The sequence below is a fragment of the Bos mutus genome, chromosome 13 (assembly GCF_027580195.1).
Source record: "Bos mutus isolate GX-2022 chromosome 13, NWIPB_WYAK_1.1, whole genome shotgun sequence".
Classification (NCBI taxonomy): Eukaryota; Metazoa; Chordata; class Mammalia; order Artiodactyla; family Bovidae; genus Bos; species Bos mutus.
In genome coordinates, this window is record NC_091629.1 from 47117754 (window position 1) to 47141971 (window position 24218).

The window sequence follows — 24218 nt, forward strand, 5'->3', positions numbered from 1 at the left end:
TCTGGCGGAGACACATATTGAGTTGACCTTGGTGATGTGGCGAGTCCAGGGCTCACTGAACAGCGTGACTCTTAGAGGCAGGCTTTGAGCTCTGATCTGGACCCCTCAATGGTTGTTTGACCCTGGGATGTGGCTCCCCTTCTCTGGGCCTCAGTTTCCTTCCCTGTAAAATGGGGAGAATTGTAGTCCCTACCTTGGAAAGCTGTGGTGAGAATGCAATGAGAGAAAATGGTTCCTGGCACCTGGGAAGTGCTCAAACAATGCCATCCATGGGTGACGGCATTGTCATTCTTGTTACCTGAGCTCCAGGATGTTGGGTCTTATCACTGAAGTCCCTTCCAGCTGAGACGGTGCGTGACTGCCATTGTGTCCCTGTCTCCCCTGATGTCAGTAGGTTGGGGACAGACAATAAGTCCTCTGTTCTCCAGCCTTCGGGCCCATCCCAGCACACAGAGCTCATGTTCCGTGGGGGCCTGCCAGGAAAGGGCGGGCAGGTGTTTCAGGAAAAGACGCTACCCAACTTCACAGTAAAAACAGCTGTAAGAACACCTCGAAACATGGAAAGGCAGCCAGAAAGGCGTTTCTCCAACAGGACTTGGCTAGGCCCACACGGTGCTAACACTCAGGCCCTGTGCTGCATTTCCCACGCACCCTTGACCCCCAGCCACGCTTTGCGGTCCACATCCTACACACCAGATTCCATTATTTTTCTAAGTCGTGTTAAACCTGGGATTTTGAGCCCTGATTCACAAGGAACATGAGACAGTCCATCTCCATCCTGTCTGGGGTGGGGCTCCGCTGTCTCCCTAGGGTCCTACAAGGTTCCATTGTGAGGTTTCCGCGGAGCCTGGAGAATGGGGCTGACCTCTGGTCTTTGGTAACATCTTGTCCTGATGAACAAATGGCCACCCTGCCTCAAGATCCTGTGTCAGAGGTGAGCGGCGTGGACCTCTGGCCACGCTGGGGCACTTGTCCAAAACAGCCATGGCCATGGCTCCCGGGTTCTGACCACCCAGATCCCTTGGCTTCCTAGAGTTTGGTGGATAAGTAACCCTGCTATCTTATCCCATGGGAGCAGGGAACCTCTCCACAGTGGCTCCCACAGCACCGCAGAGGGACTGAGCCCCAGGTGTCCACGGGTCGCTTGCTTGATACACACTTTTATGGGCTGTCTCCCTCCCTGCCTCACTTTCCCCCTCTCCTACCAATGTCTCCTGGCACCACCTCCCAAATCAACTACCCACTCTCAATCCTGGTCTCAAGCTCTGCTTCTGGGGAACCCAAACCAAGATGAGCATTTGTTCTGCAGGAGCAAGGATCTTACAGACCTTCAGTCCCACAGCCTTCTCTACAGCCAATGGATCTCTCACTTGACAAGTGAAGACATTGAGGCTCTGACGGCTCAGCCTGACTACCAAGCAGCCCCTAACCACTACACCATACTGCCTCACTCTACTCTCTGCTCCCTCATCACTCTGCAGGGTCTCTGGCCCCCATAAAGAAGAAGAGAGGTGGTCTTCTGTGCCAATCCCCTTCCAATTTGCACCCTGAAGCACAAGCAGCATCTGTACACCTCCAAGGCAGGAGCCCCAGATCCGAAGCTCCAAGATTTCAGCCCCTTCTTGGACTGGGGGAGGGAAAAGTCCTTGGCTTCCTTCTGACCCTTAGCAGCAAACAACAAACACCAAGTGATGTCACAGTAACTCTTCCTGCCTCAAAGGAATCATTGTATTTGTCTTACAGATGAGAATTCAAGTGACCACAGAGTCATTGAAATGGTGGGCACCCAAGCCTCACCCACTTGCCCCAGCCTCCCATCTGAATCCACAGCAGGACAATGACCCAGTTTTCTTGTTCCTCAAAATAACAGGACAACTAATAGCCTCTGTTCCCTTAGAGTTACTCAGTTCCCAGCACAGGGCTAAACACTTCCTGTGGGTTAATGTTCCGATTTTACAGATGAATAGACTGAGGCTCAGAAACAAGAGTAAAGATGTCTTTTACCTCTCTGTGTACAAGCTCTTTCCAGAGCTTCCCTTTTATGGAGGAGACACTCAGGAAATCTCCCATCTCTTAGCAGAGACTAGTCAATAAGGTCAACAGAATCCACGGCACTTCAGCCAAAATATTCCCTCCTATTCTATTTAGAGAAGCCAGATATTGGAAGGGAAGGGAGACCTTATGCGATATCTGTACTTCTACCAACATCCTGCACCAGCCCTCGGTGGCTCAAATGAAGAAATTTACCCTACAGCCTTTTTCTGCCAGAGGCAGGATGATAGCACTTGACAGTAATGTTGAAGCCCAACCAACAGAAATAAGGAGGACCTCCCCACTTTTAAAGCATCTTCCAAGCAAAAAGTCCATGATTTTATGAGATCCTAGAAAAAGTTCATCCCATCTGAAATATTGTCCCCAACAATATTAACATTAGCCATTAGTTCTGACATTAGCTAACAGCATTATCCTAGCATTTCCTGTGCAGCTGCTGCCTTCTAGAACCAGCCCCTCTGCCCCATGCATCCAGCTCAAGAATGGAGTTTAACACCTGCCCTGACTGCATCCCTGATGGTGAAAGGGAAAGGAATTATCCACAAGGAGAACCCTATGGAAAAATCTAAAACCCTCCTAGAAGTGAGTCCTGCCCACCAATGGGACGGCTGCACCGGCTGGGGGATGTTGGCGCAGGCGGTTACACGCATTTACCATGTGGTACCAGTACCCACGAGAGAGGACCTTCGCAGAGCAGTTTGGTTGGAAGTAAGGACTTGAGGTCCTTGGAGCTGTGTACATAGTAACATTGAATTTCCCTTTCACTGGGTAGCCAGTTTCCTTTCTGAGCCTTTATTTCAAATCCCAGTTTTGTCACACACATGCTGTGTGACCTTGAGCAGATCACTTAGCCTCTCTGGGTCTCCATTTTCTCATCTGTAAAATCAAAAATAAGATAAGCAACTTTGGGGACTTCCCTGGTGGTCCAGTGATTAAGAATCCGCCTTCCAGTGCAGGGGAAGTGGATTCGATCCCTGGTTGAGGAAATAAGATCCCACATGCCACAGGGCAACTAAGTCCGTACACCTCAACTACTGAGCCCATGCACTCTAGAGCCTCTTCTCTGGAATACGAGAAGCCCATGAGTCTCAACGAAGACCCAGAACAGCCAAAATTTAATTAATTATTAACTAAGCAACTTTTGGGGAACCCTTCCTATGTTCCAGGCTCTGACAGCCACATGACTTGCCCCACTGACTCTTCACAATACCCAAAAGACATAGATAGATTTATTATTCCCATTTTGCAGACATGAGAAGTGAGGCTCAGGAGGGAAAGTAACTGGCCCACACTTACACAGCTACTGAGTGACCGTGGGGAATTGAACCCAGACCTGTCTGGCTGCAGAGGCATGGCATGGGTGACATATATGGGAAGGGCATGGGGAGCGGCCGCGGGTGGTCACTGGGCCCTTCCCATGCCTGCCTCCACCCCGCACCTGCTCTCCTCCACACATACCCCAACATCCATCCTTGCTCCCTTGGGTTCTGTGACCTCTGCATCCTGCAATATCAGCCTCCTTGGGTCCCTCCTGAGAGCTGGAGGCTCAGCTGGAGGCCTTGCCCAAGGCTCCATAGCTCTGAAGTGGCTCCTAAGGGAAAGGGCCTACCGCCCAAATCACAGGGCCCCCACACACTTCCTCCCTGGGGTCTGCTGACCCAGGACTAGAGCCTGATGCTGGGACCCCAGTGACTGGCCCTACCAGTTTTAGTCAGAAGCCCCTAACAGTCTGGTGCCAAGAGGACCTCTCCCTCCACTGAAGGGCTCCACTGAGCGCAAACCCCGCCAGGAGGCTGGACTTCCTGCCCTGCTCCTTTCCACCCGAATTTCAGAGCTCGGGTTATAAAAGTCTTGTCTTTCTGAGAAGCTGGTGACCAAGGCCAGGCAGAGATTCTGGACAGCCCTATTCTTGGAGAGGTAAGGACAGGGAGGCTAACTTGGGCATTTCTCAAATATTTCTTGAGCACCTACAATAATGTGCCGATGTGGTACAGAGATCCGTTTCCCAGTTTCTCAGCCAAACTGGGTTTGAATCCTGGGTCCACAGCTACTAACTCTGTGACCTTGGATGACCCACCTCTCCTCTCTTTTGCCGATTCTGTAAAATGTGCCTGCTTCAGTGACCCCAGACTATCATAGTAAGGATTCAACAATGCAACAAAGCTCGTAAAGCTTTCGGCATGGAGCCTGCTACACAGAAAGGACTCAAGTAGAAGTGTCAGCCAGTATGATTCAAGACTGGTGTGATATGGAGAGGGCTAGTGAGAAGTACTAAAGGCAAGAAGGGAGGAGAGACACGACTTGGGTGAACTGATTAAGAAAAGTGCCTGACATGGGCACTGGCTAAACATTGGCTGGATGAGGAGTGGATGAGTTTCAAATCACCCCAGTAGCTGAATATAAATAGTTTATGCCGTGAATACAAATTTCCCAGTCCAAACTTCACAGCTGCAAGCAAACAAGAAAGTCTCTTTCTCTAGGACCCAATTTAATCACTAGTTTGAGTTCCTGCCATCAAGCAACAAAAACCTGGATGTTGCTGATTTGAGGCAATGCCAGGATGCTCTCAGGCGCTCCAGAGCAGGCTCAGCCACTTTAGGGGCATCCTGTCTTTGCTCAGGGCCAGCATCTACCCTCTGGGTGGCTTCTTCTTGGGCACTGGGGTGGAGGTGCTGGCTTTTTAATGGGTCCTGCTTACTCTGGCATGTGCCCTGGAGGGGTCTTCACCCGGCTGGTCTCTGCCTTGCAGTTTCAAAGGCTGCATCTCCTAGCAGCACAGCCTTGTCCACCTGGAGAGCCCCCTGCCACAGGCTCTGGGGTCCCAACTATACCCCCTCGGCTGCCTGAGCAGGGCTGAGGTTCAGCAGGCAGGAACCAGTACGAACATACTGTTTGAAATATTGACGTATCTTCCTACTAGTTAGTTGGTAAAAAGCCCTAACTTTAAGCCCCCCAAGTGCCTACCCTGGCCACGGTGGTGCTTCTCCCAGAACCCCTACCCCATGTCCTCTCCTCAAGATTCAGAAACCTCCATGGGTAAACGGGAGTACTACCTCTTTTAATGTCTCACAATATCACATAGCCGCGTTAAAAGCTGTTGGGCACACTACTTGCTAAGTGCTTTGCACATATTACTGAGTGCATTCCCCACAATAATCTATGATTGTCTCCCATTTTATAGATGAGAAAACTGAGGCACAGAGAGGCCAAGTAATCTGCTCAGGGTCACACAGTCAGGAAGTGGCAAAGTCCAGATTGGAAGCCAGCCCACTTGAGGGGAAAGGACATTTCAGGCAGAAGGAATGGAAAGCACTGACGTGAGATGGTGGGAGGCACAGGTTGTGTTCAAGGTCTGGTAGCTCTAGAGCGAGGGGCAGAAGCGAGGAAGGAAAGCTGGAGAGATGGCTCTAGAAGAGGCAGAGCTGGGAGAAGCTGGGCAGTGGGTCCCCGCTGAGGCCATGGAGGTGGCCGGTGGGGTTCCCAGCCCTGTGTCCCCAGGTCCTGGGCGGGAGGATGCTGCTGTTCTGGGGGCCACTGCTCTGCTGGGGGCTGCTGCCCCAGGTCCAAGGTGAAGCCCAGCACTTTGTCTTCATGCGCATCAGCAAGGATCAGCTGGAGACAGGTAAGTTTTAAGGGGTGGGTGGTGGGAGGCAGGAATTCCGGGAAGAGCAGGGGTGGGAAGTGGCACCACCTCCCTGCTCAGGGCTTTTCCTCTTCTGGCCTCCCCACCAACCAGCAGCAGAATTTGCCTTCCTTCGCCCAAAGCTGACCCCCGCATCCCCTGCTCTAACACGTGCTGTGGCTCCCTAGTCACAGCCTTCAGGAGATCCTCCACGCTCTTCATCCTGGTTTCCAAGGCCCTGCCTCTCCAGCCTCTTCCACCACTTGCCCTGACTGGCCCTGGAGACTTCCCAGGCTCCTTCCTTTGCTTGTGCTGTTCTTTACCTGTTCTCAATCCCCCAACACAACAGATTCTGATTCGTACCTTAAGGCCAAGGTCTAACAGTCCCAATGTCTGTCCCAAGAAGCAGGTTTCTTCCACTGGGTTCCCACAACCCTTTGATGAAGCCTCGTCTATGGCCTTATCCAAGCATATTATACTTGTGATCCTGTCTGTCTGTCTGTCTGTCTCCCTAACTCTGCTGTGAGGTCCTTTTACCCATTCACCTCCTACCCCATTCAGCATGATCCAACCTCACTGACCTTTCTGCTTCATACACCCACCAGGCTCATCTCCACCTCAGGGCCTTTGCATGTTCTGTTGCCTCTGTCTACATTGCTCTCTCCCAATATCTTGCAATAGTGGATTTCTCCACTTCATTCAGGTCTCAGCTCAAATGCCTCCCCGCCTCAAACAGGCTCTCCCTGACCATCGTATCTAAAACAAACTCCCCCCCATCATGCCCCAACTCAACTCCATTTTATTTTCCAAAAATTGCTTTGCTTGCTTATCTAAGGGCTCAGTTGTCTTTCACTGCCCCCGCCCCTAGAATGTAACCACCATGGGGGCACAAGCCACAGGGCTCCTGGTCCCTGAGCCCAGAAGAGAGTAAGTGCTTCTTAAGTACTTGTTGCTAAATGACTAAATCACTGGCCCGGGGCAGGTGCTGGTGGGCATCTGTTGAATGACTGAATGAAGGGTGAGCCCCGCCCTGAGGAGGGCCTTGTCCTCAGACATTTCAGACCTGCTCTTTAAACACCACGTCCTGGACCGAGTGACCAGGATCCCTGTGAGGGGGGACGCAGGTGAAGGCATTGCCATCTTGGACCACATGCCCTTCGTAAGAAAAGGCCTCTCCAGGAAGAGCAGTGGGCTTGACCTGCCGCTGATCAGGGGTCTGCTCTTGGGACAGAGCCTCTCCCCGCTGGGGGAGCTGCTCCAGCTGGGCGGGTGAGTTCCTTCTGGCTTTTCTCCCTGCTCAGACTCAGTTCTCCTCTGTCAAGTGGAACACTGGAGGGCGGTGGGAGCCCCGGTGTCTCTGGAGCTTTTCTCCATCTGGAAAGCTTTCAGCAAGTGCATTTTTGTTGTCCCTAAACCTCTCAAAAGGAAGCTTCCCTGGAGGCTCAGACAGTAAAGAATCCATCTGCAATGCAGGAGACCTGGGTTCAATCGCTGGGTTGGGAAGATCCCCTGGAAAAGGTCTTGGCAACCCACTCTCATATTCTTGCCTGGAGAATCCCCATGGACAGAGAAGCCTAGTGGGCTACAGTCTAGGGGGTCGCAAAGAGTCAGACACGACTGAGCAACTAAGCACACAAATCTCTCAAAGCCACTTGAAATCCTCCAGGGGACAAGGCAGAATTCCAACCAGGGATCTTAGCCGGGCAGCCCTCCAACCCTCCACACTCAGCCTACCCCTGGGTATTGCAAACTTGCATAGTGTTTTGTTTTGTTTTATTTTTAATAAATCTGGAGGGTTTTAATAGAAGTCCAGGTTTTCTGATTATATTAGTTTGCTGGGACTTCTGTGACAAAGTCCAACAAACTGAGTCACTTAAACAACAGAAATTCAGGAGACTGGAAGTCTGAAATCAGGCGTTTTCCTTATCTCTCCCCTAGCTTCTGGAGACTTGCTGGCAACTTTTCACTTCCCTTGGCTTGTAGAATCATCACCTGATCTCTGCCTTCATCTTCACTTGGCAATCTCCCCAGGGGTGTATCTATGTCCGTGTCCAAATTCTCCCTTTTGACAAGGACCCCAGTCACATTAGACAAGAGCCCCACCCTACTCCAGTATGACCTCATCTTAACTCTATCTGCAACAACCCTATTTCTAAATCAGTTCACATTATAAGGTATTGGGGGTTAGGAACTCAATAATATATGAACTGGGGGGTGGGAAACAGACACAGTTCAACCCATAATAGAAAGTCTCTCTTATAACCAAGATCTGGCCCACCTGGCCTGATCTCCCCCAATGACAGTCATGGATGTGGGGTCCTTAGTTCCTAAGTCAGTCCCTAGTCACAACTTCTGGTAAAATAAGTACCAGCATATGTAGGTTGGGGCATGGGTTCCTCAAAGGTCAACCTCAGTAGTCACAGGTATGCCTCCAAATCCATCTCTCAGTGTGAGCTGGGAGAGTCAGAGAGTCCCTGCAATGAGAGTCCAGAAGTTTTCTGATGGGGGTGAAATGGCATGAAAAGTCAGAGCACTAGGGAGGGTGGGGTTGCTTCCCAGAGAGGCCTGGAGCGGGTGCTGGGCCCATACCTGCCCCAGTGAGTGGTAGGTCTGGCTACCACTCACCCCTGCCCATGCATTGGCCCCACCTCTGCCCACCCAGCCTGGCAGAGGCTTGGAAAGGCCATAGGAAAAAACGCACAAGGTCCAAGTCATACTTCAAAGCTCTTTGGAAGTTTCCACGCATATAGCCCTTGGGGAGTCTGACCCAGCCAGGTCTTCCTCCAGAACTGGAACTTGTTGGTGCCCACTCCAGTAGGCATCAGATGAGTCACCAGCTTGTATCTAATATTTAAAAAGAATTCTGAGTTCCTCTGAGCTCAGAGAGATGCAGGGACCTGAGGCCATCGCAGGGAGCAGAAGGCTCATGTCCTCGCTCCTGGATGCTCAGCTGCTCCCTGGGCAGAAGGCAGTGGGATCACCAGCCATCTTGCTTTCTCTGACTCCTGCTTGCTCTCGTCTTTTTTTGCAGAATGCTTTTATCTGAATTCAGACCTGTTAGACGGCACAGATAGCTCCTCCGCTGTATTCTCATCTTGTGCAGGGTGACACTGACACCCAGACAAAGGAAGGGACTTGCCCAAGTCTTCAAGGCTTAGAGGCTGCAACGAGAGCCCACTGTTCTGTAGCCGGGCTGGAGGTCATGGTAGTGAAAACTCAAAGTATTAGTTGCTCAGTCATGTCCGACTCCTTGCAGCCCCGTAGACTGTAGCCCACCAGGCTCCTCTGGCCATGGGATTCTCCAGGCAAGAATACTGGGGTGGGTTGCCATTCCCTTTTCCAGGGGATCTTCTCGACCCAGGGATGGAACCCAGGTCTCCTGCATTTCAGGCAATTCTTTACTGTCTGAGCCACCAAGGAAGCCCTGAGGGTCGTGGTAGGGGTTGTCCCAAAGCTGCCCCTACCTTTCCTGGTGTCTTCCCCTATTCTAGCCAGTACAGAAACACACACTCCACAGAGTCACAGGGGGCTTACCAGGCAACACAAAAACATCCCCACGCACACTGCTCACAGGTTGGTCATAGAAGATTCTGAAGGACCCGAGGCCACCTTACAAGTCCTGAGTGACAGCCTGCTGCAGGTCACGTTGCGAAGCAAACTGTACCTCTCACTCCAGAGGTGGGTGTGTGTGCTGGGTGGGTGGGTGCTTTCTCCCCACACCTCTCGGTTCCAGGCGGCCGCGCAAGGCTAGCAAAAGCCTGCTGCCTGTGTCACCGTAAGGGTCACAGTAATCCTTGAAACTTGGGCATTTTTTCTTTTTTCTAAATATTTATTTATTTGGCCGCATCAGGTCTTAGTTCCTGCACGTGGGTCTTCGTTGTGGTGCCCAGGCTTCTCTAGTTGTGGCGCAAGGGCTCGGTAGTTGCAGCGTGTAGTCTTACTTGCCTCGTGGCATGTGGGATCTTAGTTCGCTCACCAGGGATTGAACCCATGTCCCCTGCATTGGAAGGCAGATTCTTAACCACTGGACCACCAGGGAATTCCCCAAAGTCATTTTTTCTGATGGAAAAACTGTAGGAGAGGGACCCACCGACACAGCGACTCACCCAGTGAATCTGCAGCAGAGGCTGAAACAAACCCTCTGACTTCCATGTCAAGGGACACGTGTCATCTGGAGAAAAAGGCGGATGCTTTCACGGGATGATCCAAGGAGGGTCTGGTTCAAGCTCACCCTGAGGCCCAGCACACTGGAACTCGGCTTGAGTAAGGCCATCCATCCTCTTGGTTTATCCACAGAGAGTTATGATCAAGTTCTCTGCTGGCCTTGCCTGTTGTGAGAGTTCACTGCCAGTCTGAGAGCTCAGACCACTCACTAACCAGTGGATGATATGCCAGTCTGGGGTTGTAAACACAGCAGACAACAGAGGGAGCGATACGGGCAGCCTTGGCACATGAAACAGGATATCTCCTTGCATTGCCCTTAGGACCATCCAATCTCACCAATAAACAAAATTATTTTTTATAAATATGGCATTTTTTTCATTTACATTCCCTTTCTAATTGAAAGGTGAGTAACAAGAAATATTTCTTTGATAGGGATGTGGCCACAGAGAAATAGATCTCTGTTATATGAGAAAAATATCATCGCCCTTATAATGACGCACAGCAAAAATGCACTTGACCCTCGGCCAGTGGGGACTGTAGTAAACTGAAGCGCACGTGGCCCACGTCCAGCTCACATCAGCCACCTTGTGAGGACGCTGGCCCAGAGCTGCCAGATCTTTTAAACCTAAAAGTTAGAATTCCGTGTTTTTAATTACATCTCCTAGTTTTTCACTTGAGCCCTCCAGACAACGGTAGGGCCCCACCGGCCGGTGAGTTCTGGACTGTCTTGGGCTGTGACTTGGAGCCTTCCCGGACACGCTGTGCCTACAGGATCCTGCGGCTCAGAGTCATCAAGAACATCCGCATCGGGGCTCGGCTGGAGCAGACGGGGAACAAGACCCACGTGGCCTTTGAGGAGTGCCACACCCCACCAGGGTACCTGAGCATCGAGGTTCTGGAGCAGTGAGTACCTACGCCCTTCCTGTGCTCAGCCCTCCACTGAGACTCCAGGCTGGGGCTGCCTCTCCCCAGCCCAGGTTGTCAGGGACAGGGTCAGCTCCAAGGCCACCAGCTGTACACACCGTCCATCAGCATCTCCTGCCTCCATGTTGAGTGTTATGGTCAAAGTGTGCATCCATGCAGGTCAAATCTTGCCTCAGCTGCTTCCTAACACTGGGAGCCCTGGCCAAGCTATTTGGCTTCCAGGAGCCTCAGTTTTCTCTCCAATAAACAGTATCACTCAGAGAACCCTGGCCGCCCAGGGTGGTTGTCAGGGAGAGATGAGCTAACCCATGTGAGCTGCTGAGCACAGAACATGCCACATAAAGTGGCCACTGCCTTTGACTCTTTTTAAAAACTATATATGTATGTTTTTAAAAACTATGTATGTATGTATGTATTTTTGGCTGTGTCGAGTCTTAGTTGCAATACGTAGCCTCTAGAGAGCATGGGCTTAGTTGCCCAGCGGCATGTGGGATCCTAGTTCCCTAAACAGGAACCAAACCCAGGTCCCCTGCCTTGGAAAGTGGATTCTCAACCACTGGGCCCCCAAGGAAGTCCCCTACCTATGATTCTTAGTATACCTAACACAAAAGCCGCCTCCTCCAGGAAGCCTTCCATTGACCTCCACTGCCAGCTGTGATCTCTCCCTCTTTGAAAATCCCAGAGAACTTTATCAGAGAGAGAAATAAAGTGACAGAGGCAGAGAGGGAGACTCATGAAGAAATAAAGTTGAGGAGGACAAAGTCTGGGAGAGAGAAAGCAAGAAGGCAAGAAGGGGAGAAAAAAGAAAAGGAAAGTGAAGAAAGAGGGGAGAGGCGAGAAGAGGGACCCCAAGCTGGGAAGGAAGCAGCCATCCTGAGCCTCCTCATTACACAGACCCGCTGGGGTCTCCTCCGCCCTGTCTGGACTACCCTCTCTGGCCTCAGTTTCCCCTTCCATGGTGTCCGAGACCCCATCTGCTCTCCACGCCCCTAGGATGAACCCCCTCCTGGTGAACGAAGCTCTGTGGTTGGTGACATTTGTCCTGGACTAGGCATTGCCCTTCCTCCTGCAGAAAATAGTAAGTTGCTCCTTGTCCCTGCCCCCTGAAAGAGGGGTATGACTCCTAGGGCGGCCCCTTGACCTCACCCCAACCTCAGTGATGACCCCCTCATGCCTTTGCGCCAGGTGTGCCCCACTGCCACAACCCTGCTCAACTCGCTGCTGGAAGACCTGTTACACATCACTCTGCGTTCGTAGCTCCTCGCCAAGGGGAAGTGGGGCTTATCTGCTGTCCCTCAACTGCTTGCCAGGAACTCATCTAGGCTCTGGGAATATGATGGGAAATAAAACAGACAAAGCTTTCACATGGGGAGCCTACTTCCTGTGGATAGAGGGAAGGGGCATTATTACGTCTTATCACCTTGGTAACTCATTTCCCACTCTGAGCCTCAGTTCCCCAATCTGTAAAATGGGTTTAACCACAACCTCACAGCATGGACCATCGTGATAACACATATAAGCTGGTACAGAGCTATGGCTCATTAAATGTTCATTGTTACAAGACGCTCAGGCCATCCCACAATCAACATAAAGCTAAGCAGAGAAGAAAAAGGAATTTCTACTGCTTTGCAGCCTCCCCACACCATTCTGTACATCCCCCCGGGAGGCTGGGGCCCAGCCTCCATTTCCTCAGTGCAGCCCCAGCCAGCTCAGGCCCAGAAGACTTCCAGTACTATGTCACCGCCACAGAATTCACGGAAAAGGCCATCCTGATGAAAGTCCAGGTGAGCCAGCCCCTGGCCAGGGCAGACCCTCTGGGGACATCCACGGGTCTGGGGGAGGATGGGCATGGAGGAGAATGAGGAGCAGGTGGGTCAGCAGGACAAGAGAATTTGAGTGACTAGAAAGGAGGGGCTGTTAACAAAGTCGCAGAGAAAGGATTGGAGTTACTTGAGCGATAAGCAAGGAAGCAAAGTTCATGGGTTCAAAACCCAGCTCCACCTCTTACCATATGTAGGATCTTAAGAAAGTCACTTCAGCCCTCTGGGCCTCGTTTCCTTACCTGTCACACGGTTTCCACCTCCCGGTGCTATTGTGAGCTAGAAATGTGCCTGTAAGTGTTCAGCACTGTGTCTGACACATGGTGAATCCTCTACATATTAACTGTAGCCAGTTTTTGGCCAGGGAAGTTGTACTCACTGAATTTCTCCTTCCTTCTTCATTTTTCTCAAGCTTGTGACCCCCTGCGGTCCAGGCCAGAGAGTCCCAAGGCCTGACCACCTGGCCCCCAAGCCCTTCCCCAAATTAGCCCAGGGCAGCCTGGCAGACCTGGTCTTTTCACTGGAAACCTACAACGACATCCTGTCCTGCCTGTACACCAGCAAGGAGATCCATGTGAACCCCCAGGACCCCGTGGTGAGTGCTTAAAGAAGAGGAGTACGTTACTTTATTGCTCTATTTTTCACACGAAGAAACTGAAGCCCAGCTGGCAGAAGTACCTTTCTGGTGGGTCCAGATGAGTCACTTCCTCTCTCTGGACCTCACCTGGAGAACTCCTGTTCATCCTTCAGAACACAGTATAGAAGTTGCCTCCTCTAGAAAGACCTCCTTGAACACCCAGGCCCCTTTGTTTTTCCTCTCTTCATAACATTTATTCTGCAAATATGTATTGTAGGCCTACTGTGTGCCATGCCCTGTACACACAGGGTCTCTGCCCTTGAAGAGGTCAAAGTCTATTGGGGGAATAGAAACTAAACAAGGAAACAGTCAGGTAAATAAAATAACGTGTCTATTTATAATGAGCAGAGCAGTGGATAAGCAAGTGACTGGTGGAGGTGAGAAGGCTGCCCTGGACAGTGAGGTCAGTAAGGACATCTCTGAGGAAGTGGCCTGAATGGTAGCAAAGAGGCACACACACACACAAGTCTACAGGAAGAGCAAGTTCCCAGGGTCAACAAGGGGGTCAAATGAGGGAGAAATTCAGATCGATCACTCAACAGCCCCAGCGTCTCCCCATCACACTCGGAATAAAATCCAGTCTCCTCCCCGCAGCCTTGGAGCCTTGTGTGGCCTGGCCCCGCCCACCTCTCTAGCTCTGTCTCCTCACCCACGAGACTCTGGTCACACAGGCTGGACTGGTGCTCACCTCAGGGCCTTTGCACACACTCTCTCCCTGCCTGGAACAATCTTCCCTCCACTGTTGTTCTCAGTGCAAATGTCGTCACCTCAGAGAGCCGCTCCGTGGCCACCACATCTAAATATCTAAAGTAAGCTTTTTCTCTCTCCACCCTGCCTCTCTCTTTCTATTCTTTTCTCTTCAAAATGTAGATCAAACTATGTATATGAGTAAAGTTATATGTGCAAAGTCATATATAATACACATATGTAATATATGCACATAAACACACACATATATATGCAAAGTCATATATATACATATGCAATATATGCACATAAACACACACATATATATGCAAAGTTATGTTTGTACATATGTAATACATACACATAAACACACATATGTATATCTGTGTGTTCATTTCCTTAGCTTTGCGTGTTCACTGTCTCCCTCATTTTGAGGATGGGGGCTGTGAACAGTATACTCTGTGAATACTCTGTATACTCTGTACACAGCGAGTGCTCAGTAAATATTGAAATACAGAATCCCAAGATCCATATCTGGAAGAAATCTAGTGTTATTGCTCCATTTTTTACATGAGGAAACCAAGGACCAGACAGGGAACGTGACCTCCCCAGTCACCCAGCAGGTAGGATCAGGGCTAGAGCCAAGACTCCTGCTTCCCCAGGAGGAGAAGCAGGACTTCTAGAAGCTAGAAGCCAAGATTCCTGCTCCCTCCTTTCCACACCGGTGGCAGCTCTAAGTCTAGATATGAACCCTGTGAATCCATGTCCATAGAAATTCTTACACCAGTGGGTACACATGCAAGGGTGATCTTTGCAGCTTCACTTGTTACAGGGTGAAAAATAAAGTTAAACTAGGAGTCCATCAATAAGGAATTGGTAAAAAATAAGTCACGTTATGGTCGTATACGGTGGAATACCAGGCAGCTGTTTAAAAGAATGGGGTTGCTCTATAGGTACTGATGTAATAAACAACGTGGAGAGGAATAAACAATGTGCAGGACCATGTGGTTATAACGTTCCCATCTATTCATTCCTCTCTGTGTGTAGAAAACAGTCTGTCAGGATATACTCCAAAATATCAACAGTGGTTACCCTTGAGAATAGGATTTAGGGGAAAAGGGGAAAAAGTGTTCGGATGGACTTTTAATTTTTTACTGTATACATTTCATAGTGTTTGCTCTGGTGATCTACGATTTTCAAAAATCAACAGAGTACAGATAGTTAAATACAAACACGATAAAGCAAGGGCAGGAAAATGTTAATAGAAGAATCTAGGTACTAAGTATACAAATGTTCTCTATAAAATTCTTTCAACTTTGCTGCATGTGTGAAATGCTCCCAATGCAGGGGGCCCAGGTTTGATACCTGGTCAGGAAACTAGATCCTTTATGCCGCAACTAAGAGTTTGCAAATTGTAACTAAAGATCCTGTGTGCCATAAGTAAAACCTGATATAGCCAAATAAATAACAATTATTATTTTTTAAAAGAAAGAAAATTTTCACAATAAAACATTGGCCAGGGTGGGGATAATTAAAACAGTAATGTCAACCTTTCCATGTAAATCATGGTGAGAAGCCAAGTGAATGGCTCCTCCGGTGCTGAGGCTGAGTGGTGTGTCAGTGGTACCTTCAGCTGGGGACAATTACATCTCACTGAACCCCACTGACACCCCTCCCAACCCATGAACCTGCTCAGAAAGGATCTGCAGGATTCTAAAGGCCAACGCATATCTTGCCCTTTTTCCAGGCTGCCAACCTCATCCAGCTATTGTCACTGAGCGCACTGGAGCCTGAGCCCAAGGTGGGTGTGTTGCCTGCTTCTCCCCCAGCACCTCGGGCAGGATCTCAGGAAAGATTCTAGAACAGAGGACAGGATTGGGCCACACAGGCACGTTGCATTTGGCCAGACTCTGGACTCTGGAAATCACTGTACCTTCTTCACAAGTGTTTAAAAGGGACAGTTCACTTAGCTCATTGTCCCACCCAGGTGACATGGCCATGTGGCTGTCATTATTCACTACTGAATAAAACCCCAACCCTGCTAAGGCATCCCCAAGCACACGGCAGATAGCAGTGAGCAGAGACTGTGCCAGACCTGCATCAACATAATCCTCGAAAAGCCTGCCCTCTCACCTTTTGACACTTGTGCAAATGAGGCTGAGCAGAGTGACTTCACTTGCCCACGCTCACATTGCTCAGTAAGAGGCAGAACCAGGATTTGTTCTGATCCCAGACTCCACGATCCATGCTCAGCATTCTCTCTCCAAAGGCTCTGAGAACAGGGAACCTGATGAGCACAGAATAATGACAATAACCACGGCAGACAGGGCTTCCCTGGTGGCTCAGATGGTCAAGCATCTTCCTGCCATGCAGGAGACCTGGGTCTGATCCCTGGGTCAGGAAGATACCCTGGAGAAGTGAATGGCAACCCACTTCAGTTTTCTTGCCTGGAGAATCCCATGGACAGAGGAGTTCATGGGATCACAAACAGTCGGACACGACTGAGCGACTAACACACACACACACGATAGATAACAATAGTGCTACCAGATGCAAAGTTCCTTTCTAAGCACTTTACATTAATTTACTCGTTTAATCACCACAACAACCTGATGAGGTAGGTATGATTATTATCCCCATTTTATTGGGTTGGCCAAAAAGTTCATTCTTTCCAAAAGCTGTTATGGAAAAACCCAAGTGAAATTTTTGGCCAACCCAACGCAAGCATGAAAGTTGAGGCACAGAGAAATTAAGAAAGTTGTCTCAGACCACACGGTTTAGAAGCAGCAGAACTAGACTCTGGCTCCAAAATCTATACTCTTATCTGCTTTGCATGCCCAGGAAAAGGGGGATGTCATTTCAGGTCAGAGGAGCTCAGGGAGGGTAAGTGACCTTCCCAAGGTCACACAGCAAGCTGCCACAGAACTAGAGTGAAAACTTAGACACCCTGACTCCTAAGATGGCCTTGTTCCCGTCCTTCCCAGCTGGGGGCTAAGGAACACGGTCTTCTGTCCCAGCCGGCACCTTCTCTGCTTTCTCCTTATTTAGACTTCTGATCAGTCTAGAGGGAACGTGGGACTGACCATCAGCATCCCTGACCCTCCCATCGTCCACCTTGATGGCCACACAGCCTCCATCATCCAGCCAGGCTCCCTGGTGCTGGTGGGGTCCAGCAACACCTCCCCCATCTCAGTTTCCTGGGTGAGTAAGCCTCAAAGTTCTTCATTCCCCAAGGAGCTGGGGGCCATTTGAGGGCCCCTCCAGGGCCAGCTGACTGAGGCAGCATGACAGAGGGCAGTGGCAAACCTCGCCGCCATGACATCTGCTAACGTTCCATAGCCATGCCTGTTGCAAGAAAATTAAAATACTTTCACACCTGCTCCCCTAAGTCAAGCCCCCATGCTCCCCAGAGATCTCTTCAGCAACTACAGAGTTTTGCCTCTGATACCCTATTGACTCTCTCTTCTGGACATGGCTGCATTGAAACCCTTGTCCACAAAACTAGGAGAAAACTTAGAGAAACAGAGTTCATGGAGGGCTAAATGTGATTGTATTCTCTGCTCCCCAAGAGCGGGGTGACCCAAGCTAGAGAGGGCTGGACCCTGGAAGGAATTCTGGAAAAGACAGCCCCATCGAAGTTTCAACCCGTCTATCCCGAGCCCCGCTGGTGTTCCTACTTCCCACTCCGCAGACCTTGAAATTGGGAAGGCGCTGTGGGACACGACTTAGCACCTAAACAACAACTGTGGGGCAGAAAGGCCGCCCCACTATACGTGAGCTTAGGGCCATCTGCTGTGTGCAGCTGGATCCTGGGAACTTAGCTGGCATGATTCCCTGGACCAGACATCAGTCATCTCTGGCTGGCAGTGAAAATTCTGGTTTCTGGTTTAGGAGGTAATCGCGTGAATTATGGAGGCCCAGGGACAACCCCCTCAAAACCAAGGGGTCCTCTGGCTTCCAACTAGCGATGCCACCACAAAATGACTCATTGCAAAAGGCCTTCCCTCCACTGAGCTGAGCTTCCCCCTCCCCTCATATCCAGCCCTTGCCTCCAGGAGCACCCAGCACCGCCCCCCAGTGCTCTCTTCCATGGCAACACCCACACATTCGTGGTCTGAACTCACAGGAGCCAGCAGCTGGAGCTGGGGAGACGATGGGGTGAGGGGGGCTGGCCCTGGATAATGTAAGGTGTTCAGTTCAGTTCAGTCACTCAGTCGTGTTTGACTCTTTGTGACCCCATGCACTGCAGTGCACCAGTCCTCCCTGTCCATCACCAACTCCCAGAGTTTATTCAAACTCATGTCCATTGAGTCGGTGATGCCATCCAACCATCTCATCCTCTGTCGTCCCCTTCTCCTCCCACCTTCAATCTTTCCCAGCACCAGGGTCTTTTCAAATGTAGGGTGTGGGTGCAGGAAACCCCTCCATCTGGAATATGAATTCCTCTCCTGTTCTGACCTAATAATCTCCACTCCTCATAGAAACTCCTTTCAAATGCCGTGTTTTCCTCGAAAAATCGGGAATTAAAACTCCAGTTCACTCCAAACAGGTAAACATTTTTGTTTGGGATGTTCAGGAAAAAATGAGGGGGTTGACAGGGTGTGTGGAAGGACAGAGTGTGGTTTCGGGGTGCAAGTCTCCCAGCTCACTGTCAGCTGAATGGAGCCGTTGAGAGGAGGTGGGAAGGAAAGGGGAGGCGAGGTGTGTTGTGACATGAAGTCACTGAACAGTGCACCCTTCTCCCACCCCAAGCAACTGCCATGACCTAAAAGGGTGATCTCTTTTCTCTGGTAGCATTACAGTCATCCTGGGCCCTTACCCCGCTGGCCTTGAAAAGCAGGTGAGTCTTTTTCCTTATCTTTGGCCTCTCATGGTTCTGAAGGACCCACCCGCAGGCCTGAAAGAAGGCCCTGAGTCACTGATGTGGGGGTGGGAAGCCTCACTCGCTTTCTGGGTGATCTCATCCTGCCCACGGGGGTGGGGAGAACCCTTAGAATGTCAACTTGTCTGTTTCATGCTTTGATACACTTGACAAGTTGGTCCCCGTGAAACTCTGGCCCTGGGGTTTTCTCTGGCCCAACCGGCTTCCTGGTCTGTCCTGCACAGAAACAAAGAATCTGTGAGGCGACCCTTTTTCAGGGCCCCCAATGTTCCCCAGTCCCTTCACGAACCTGGTCGTCTGGCTCCAATGCCCTTTAATAGTGGAGTTCCCAGGACTACTCCTGGTCTCCTGTGGGCACCTGGACACTGGAGTCCCCCCATTCCCATGGTCGGAATCTGCCAAGCCAGCAGAAGTGACCTTCCTGTTCCTCTTTCATTCCTTGTAGAAAGAATGTCTGGAGGCCTTTCTCTTCGAGTTTCTGAACTGGAGGGTCCTGCCCCATCACAACAGTGAGCGCCACTGTCTTTCTACTCAGGCCTGCATACCATGCAGAGAGCCACACCAGCCATGCCTGCAGCCCCACACAGACAGCTGGCTTCCACGCTTGAGAACTGTGGAGACCCTGAAGTCTGGGGGGTGCAGGGGGTGGCAGATGGCGGGTGGGAGAGGGGCCACCTGTGCCCTCCTGTTCTTTGCTCAGGCCGCTGGTGGTAACAAGAGCTTAGAGTGGGGCGAGGAAGGGCTTCATACGGAGGTGGGGGTAACATGACAGAAAGTAAGAAAAGGAGAGGCCCTCAGAGGTGGTGGAGCCCACAGCTCAGAGTTCTACACCTGCAGGGGCCAGGTAAGCAACACACCAAAGGAAGCAGCCCAGATCGGGCCTATGGAGAACACGTCCCACCTTTAGTGGGCAGCTAGCACTCAGCTGGGGCTTCCCAGGTGGCTCAGTGGTAAAAGAACCCACCTGCCAATGCAGGAGACAGAAGAGACTCAGGATCGATCCCTGGGTCAGGAAGATCTTCTGGAGGAGGACATGGCAACCCACTCCAATATTCCTGCCTGGAGAATTCCATGGACAGAGGAGCCTGGCGGGCTGCAGTCCAGGGGGTCCTAGAGTCAGACACGACTGAGCAGCTGAGCACGCATGAGCACTCAGCTCAAATGAGAGCAGGGAAGATATGTTTTACCTTTGAGAGATGCCAGAAAGCTGAACTTTTTGAGACATCACCTCCATCTTAGATAACAGCAACAAAATCAAACTTTCCCAAAACACCCTTGTCTTAGTTTGGGTTTCCTGGGAAGCAGACCCTGAGGCAACAGAGAACAGGCACAGGAAGTGGTCCTGCGAAGATGGAGGGGTGTGGCAAGTGAGTCTTCCGGAAATGCAGTGAGCGGTCAGGCTCTTCTGCCCCGTGGCGCTCGCGGCCTCCCTCTCCTCCCACCTCCCCTGATGCGGTCTGTCACCCATCACTGTCTACCTAACACCTGCTGCCCATCGCCAGTCTACCCACGTGATTATTTAGCCATTGCCTATGACCCAGCCAGAGGGTGAGCTGCCGAAGGGCAGGGACCCCTGGTCTTTGTTTTTTGTGTTCCTACACCTTGTCCAGTGCCTCCCATCCAGGAGACCCTCAGGAAGTATTAATACATGTAGGATAAACAGTTCAGACCTCACTCACCTCTGAGAAATCACCTGGCTCAGCCGCCTCCTCTTTCAGAGAGACCCAGAGATGTCCCCCGTGGAATTACCCAAGATCACTCTGCAAGTCTCTGCCAGATCTGAGCCCAGAACCCTGGCTCTTTGTTTCCCTGACATGAGCTTTCCCCTGTGCTCCAACTCCAGGACTCAAGTTAGGACTGCAGAGTAAAGGCAGAGGAGCAGCTACTGCTAAGTTGCTTCAGTCGTGTCCAACCCAGTGCAACCCCATAGACAGCAGCCCACCAGGCTCCCCCGTCCCTGGGATTCTCCAGGCAAGAACACTGGAGTGGGTTGCCATTTCCTTCTCCAATGCATGGAAGTGAAAAGTGAAAGTGAAATTACTTAGTTGTGTCCGACTCTTAGCGACCTCACGGACTGCAGCCTACCAGGCTCCTCCGTCCATGGGGTTTTCCAGGCAAGAGTACTGGAGTGGGTTGCCATTGCCTTCTCCAAGAGGAGCAGACAGGGTCTCAAATGCGAAGCAGGCTGAAGGATTTACCATCTGTTCTGTGGCCCATGGTAGCCAGGGAAGGTTCTGGGCATGAAGTGAGCCAATTCATTTTCAAGAAGGGGAACCAATTGGAAGTGGAGGATTATAGTTACAGATAGTCCAACAAGGCAGCCAGAGTCCAGGTGGGCAAGTGTCAGTCGTGTCCGACTCTTTGCGACCGCATGGACTGTAGCCTGCCAGACTCTGTCCATGGAATTCTCCAGGCAAGAATACTGGAGTGGGTTGCCATGCTCTTCTCCAGAGAGTCTTCCTGACCCAGGGATCGAATCCAGGTCTCCCGCATTGCAGGCAGTTTCTTTACCATCTGAGCCACCAGGGAAGCCCCAAGGTGGTCAAGGATGCAACTTTATCTAGGATAGCAGAGAGGAGGACACACCCAGCCCCGCAGACACCTGCCCACAACACATTGAGCTCCCCTGCCCTCCCCTCTTACAGACCTGCTCAGAGAACAAGGCATCGACCAGGCACGAATGGAGCCCTCCGAGGTAAATGCTGGGAAAAGGAGCTTCCTGGGGCCCACGTGGGAGGTCAGAGCTACAGGAGCCATGGGGTCCTACAGGTACTTGTCCCCATCCTGCGGAGGGGGACGCTGAGGCTCGGGCAAAGGTGGCCCTCCCTTGACCTTCCTCATCTCACTGTCTTTCACAGCCATACTGGATGAGCTGCCCCATTTACAGATGAGGAAGCTGAGGCTCTGGGAGTGGGGGGCTCCATGAATCCCTCCAGGAGCCATACCCCTGGCTCTCCGAGAGCTTCTAGGCCTTACACAGGTGATCTTAACAATTAGCTCCATGAATTTGATGCTATTACTTCTCCCATTTTACAAAAGAAAAGTAGAGAAACTTGCCCACGGCAGCAGAGCCAAGATTCCAACTGGGGTTCATCTGACTTCAAAGCCTGTACCCTTAGCCTGGACCACCCATCATGCTAGAATTGGGTATCCTGACCCCCAAAAACAGGGCTGCTGCCTCTTGCACCTGCTATCTGAATGCCAGGAAGGGAAGATGCTGCCAGAGACCAGAGGGCAGGGAAAACCAGCAGAGGAACCACGGAGGTGATTCCATCGGCATTTGCCAGCTCTGAATCTGCCCCCAGAGTTGCCTTGCCCCTTCGGCCCTCTGCCCTTCCCTCTGTGGGTGAACATGAGAAGAGGCTGATAGGAAAGGACAGAGCTTAGAGCTGCCCTTCATTTCTTTGTTCCTGCCTTTAAAAGACCCCCACTCTTAAACAGCAGCACAGGAAGGGATATTTGGTGCAAGGCAGAAAGAGAATCACAGAACCTCCTGGCTGTACAACCTCAGGCAAGCCACTAGTCTCTCAGCCTGTTGTCTCTGTTTGCGTAATGGAGAGAAAGATAGCTCTCCCCCTGGGCCAGAAGTGAGGGCTCCCCTCACAAATAAGAGCAACCATTAAGGCCAACATTTGACAGAATGTGACCCACCACCCCAGGCATACAGTTCGAGCTTCAGGATCGCCAGTTATGCCCAGTCCTGGACCCAGCACTCCCAGTTCCCAGTCCTGACATTCAGGAAACACTAGGAATCTGCTTTCAAGGACCAGAAGTTACTGAGCAGAAGGAGGCAGGAGGGGACAGCAGCAGTTCCTATCACAAAACCCCAGCTCCTCACCTGTGCTGCTCCCCACCCCCAACCTCAGACTCTGCCCTAGATTCAACCCAGGGTGGCCCTAGTTGGGAAGGGTTGGCTCCAGGTAACTCTAGCAGGTCAGGGCTGGAAGGGCTACTAGAGGTAACATAGGGGCCGGCCTGCTCAAAAATGATGCCACAAATCCTGGCTGTTGGGCCCAGAACCTGGAAGAATAATCACGGCATAGCCCCTGCAGCTACCACATAACCAGACCTATAGAGGCAGGGGGACTTCCTAGTGGCTCAGTGGTGAAGAATCTGCCTGCCAATGCAGGAGATGTGGGTTTGATCCTTGGGTCAGGAAGATCCCTTGGAGAAGGAAATAGCAGCCCATTCCAGTATTTTTGCCTGGAAAATCCCATGGACAGAGGAGCTTGGCAGGGCTATATTCCATGGAGTTGCAAACAGCTGGACATGACTTAGCAACTAAACAACCATAACGACAACCGAGAGGCAAGGGGAGAAAGTGTGGGTGGGCTCAGTGGCTCACTCATTAATTCACTTCTAGACTGTCCCACACTGTCAAGTTGATAACATATTGTACAGCTCTAGAACGCACCTATACTGTAGTGTACATGAATGGCGCCACCTAGAGTTGAGCAGTGCACAACCTGTGTGTCCTTCCGAGGCTGCCCTCATCACTCACTCATTAATTCAGGCAATAAATGTGACCGGCTGATCTGTGCCTGGCCCTGTGCTGAGTGATGCTGAGATACAGATGAGTTAAACCCAGGGCCTAAACCTTCCAGGAGCTCCTATTCTTGTGGGGGGAAAGGGTGAAGGAAGGGATGGATTCCAGCAACATGGTCAGGTCTGGCAGAGGTTTGAGCATTGTGGGAGGGAACAAGTGAAAGGCTCCAATCCACCTCAGGGTGACCCAAGCAAGACAAACCCCAATGCTACAAAAATATGAGAGTCACCTTGATACGCAGGCTTTCTGGACAAGCCCCAAAGACTGGTCTGCCCCTTCACTCACAAACATTCCCGAGACCCTCCTCCCCCTCCACTCTATCCCCCTGTCCAGTCGGTTCCTGACTGTGCCCTCTGGCCACCAGGGGAAGGCATGTCCTCAGGGCATACAGTCCCTCTCAGGTGTGGCAGGAGCAGCCTCGGGGAGAGCTGGCTTTGTGCGCGGTGTAGACTGAAGGGACGCATCTCCCTGCTTCTATCCACAGGACTACCTGCTGCTAACCGCCATTCCAAAGGAATAACCAGTTCTTACTGAGAGCCAGTCCCTCCCCTCAGCCACAAGTGCTTCAGGCCCTTGAGAGTCCAAGAATGGCTACAGTCACAGTGGAAAATCACAGTTGCAGTAAAGATGATTCTTGCTTGAGAAGTCTGGTTCTGAATTTGTTAAGGGGTTCTGGGAGGTGGCCAGGCTGTTCTGAAATGTTTCAATGAAGGGATTGTCTCCCTGGCCATTCATTCCTACTTTCCCTTAGCCCCTCTGTATTCAGTGTCTTCGACAGTGGAAGTGCCTCAGAAAATGGAAAGGGGGCTTGAACTTGGAAAGCCTAGCCCCTGAGAGAATGGGGTATGGAAAGGACGGGAGGAACATGCGCACGCAGGAAAGCT

The 24218-nt window shown here is 51.2% G+C and overlaps 1 protein-coding gene across 1 annotated transcript; it reads left to right on the top strand.

The window, feature by feature from the left end:
• Positions 1-5565: 5565 nt before the first annotated feature.
• LOC102268988 (uncharacterized) lies at positions 5566-23854 on the top strand. The gene is given in 15 exon segments (XM_014478586.2): positions 5566-5674; positions 6727-6943; positions 9248-9352; positions 10610-10741; positions 11756-11840; positions 11948-12011; positions 12461-12546; positions 12995-13177; positions 15654-15707; positions 16955-17107; positions 18388-18455; positions 18701-18746; positions 19234-19297; positions 21434-21483; positions 23819-23854. Coding segments are annotated over 15 exon segments (1452 nt in total).
• Positions 23855-24218: the final 364 nt, after the last annotated feature.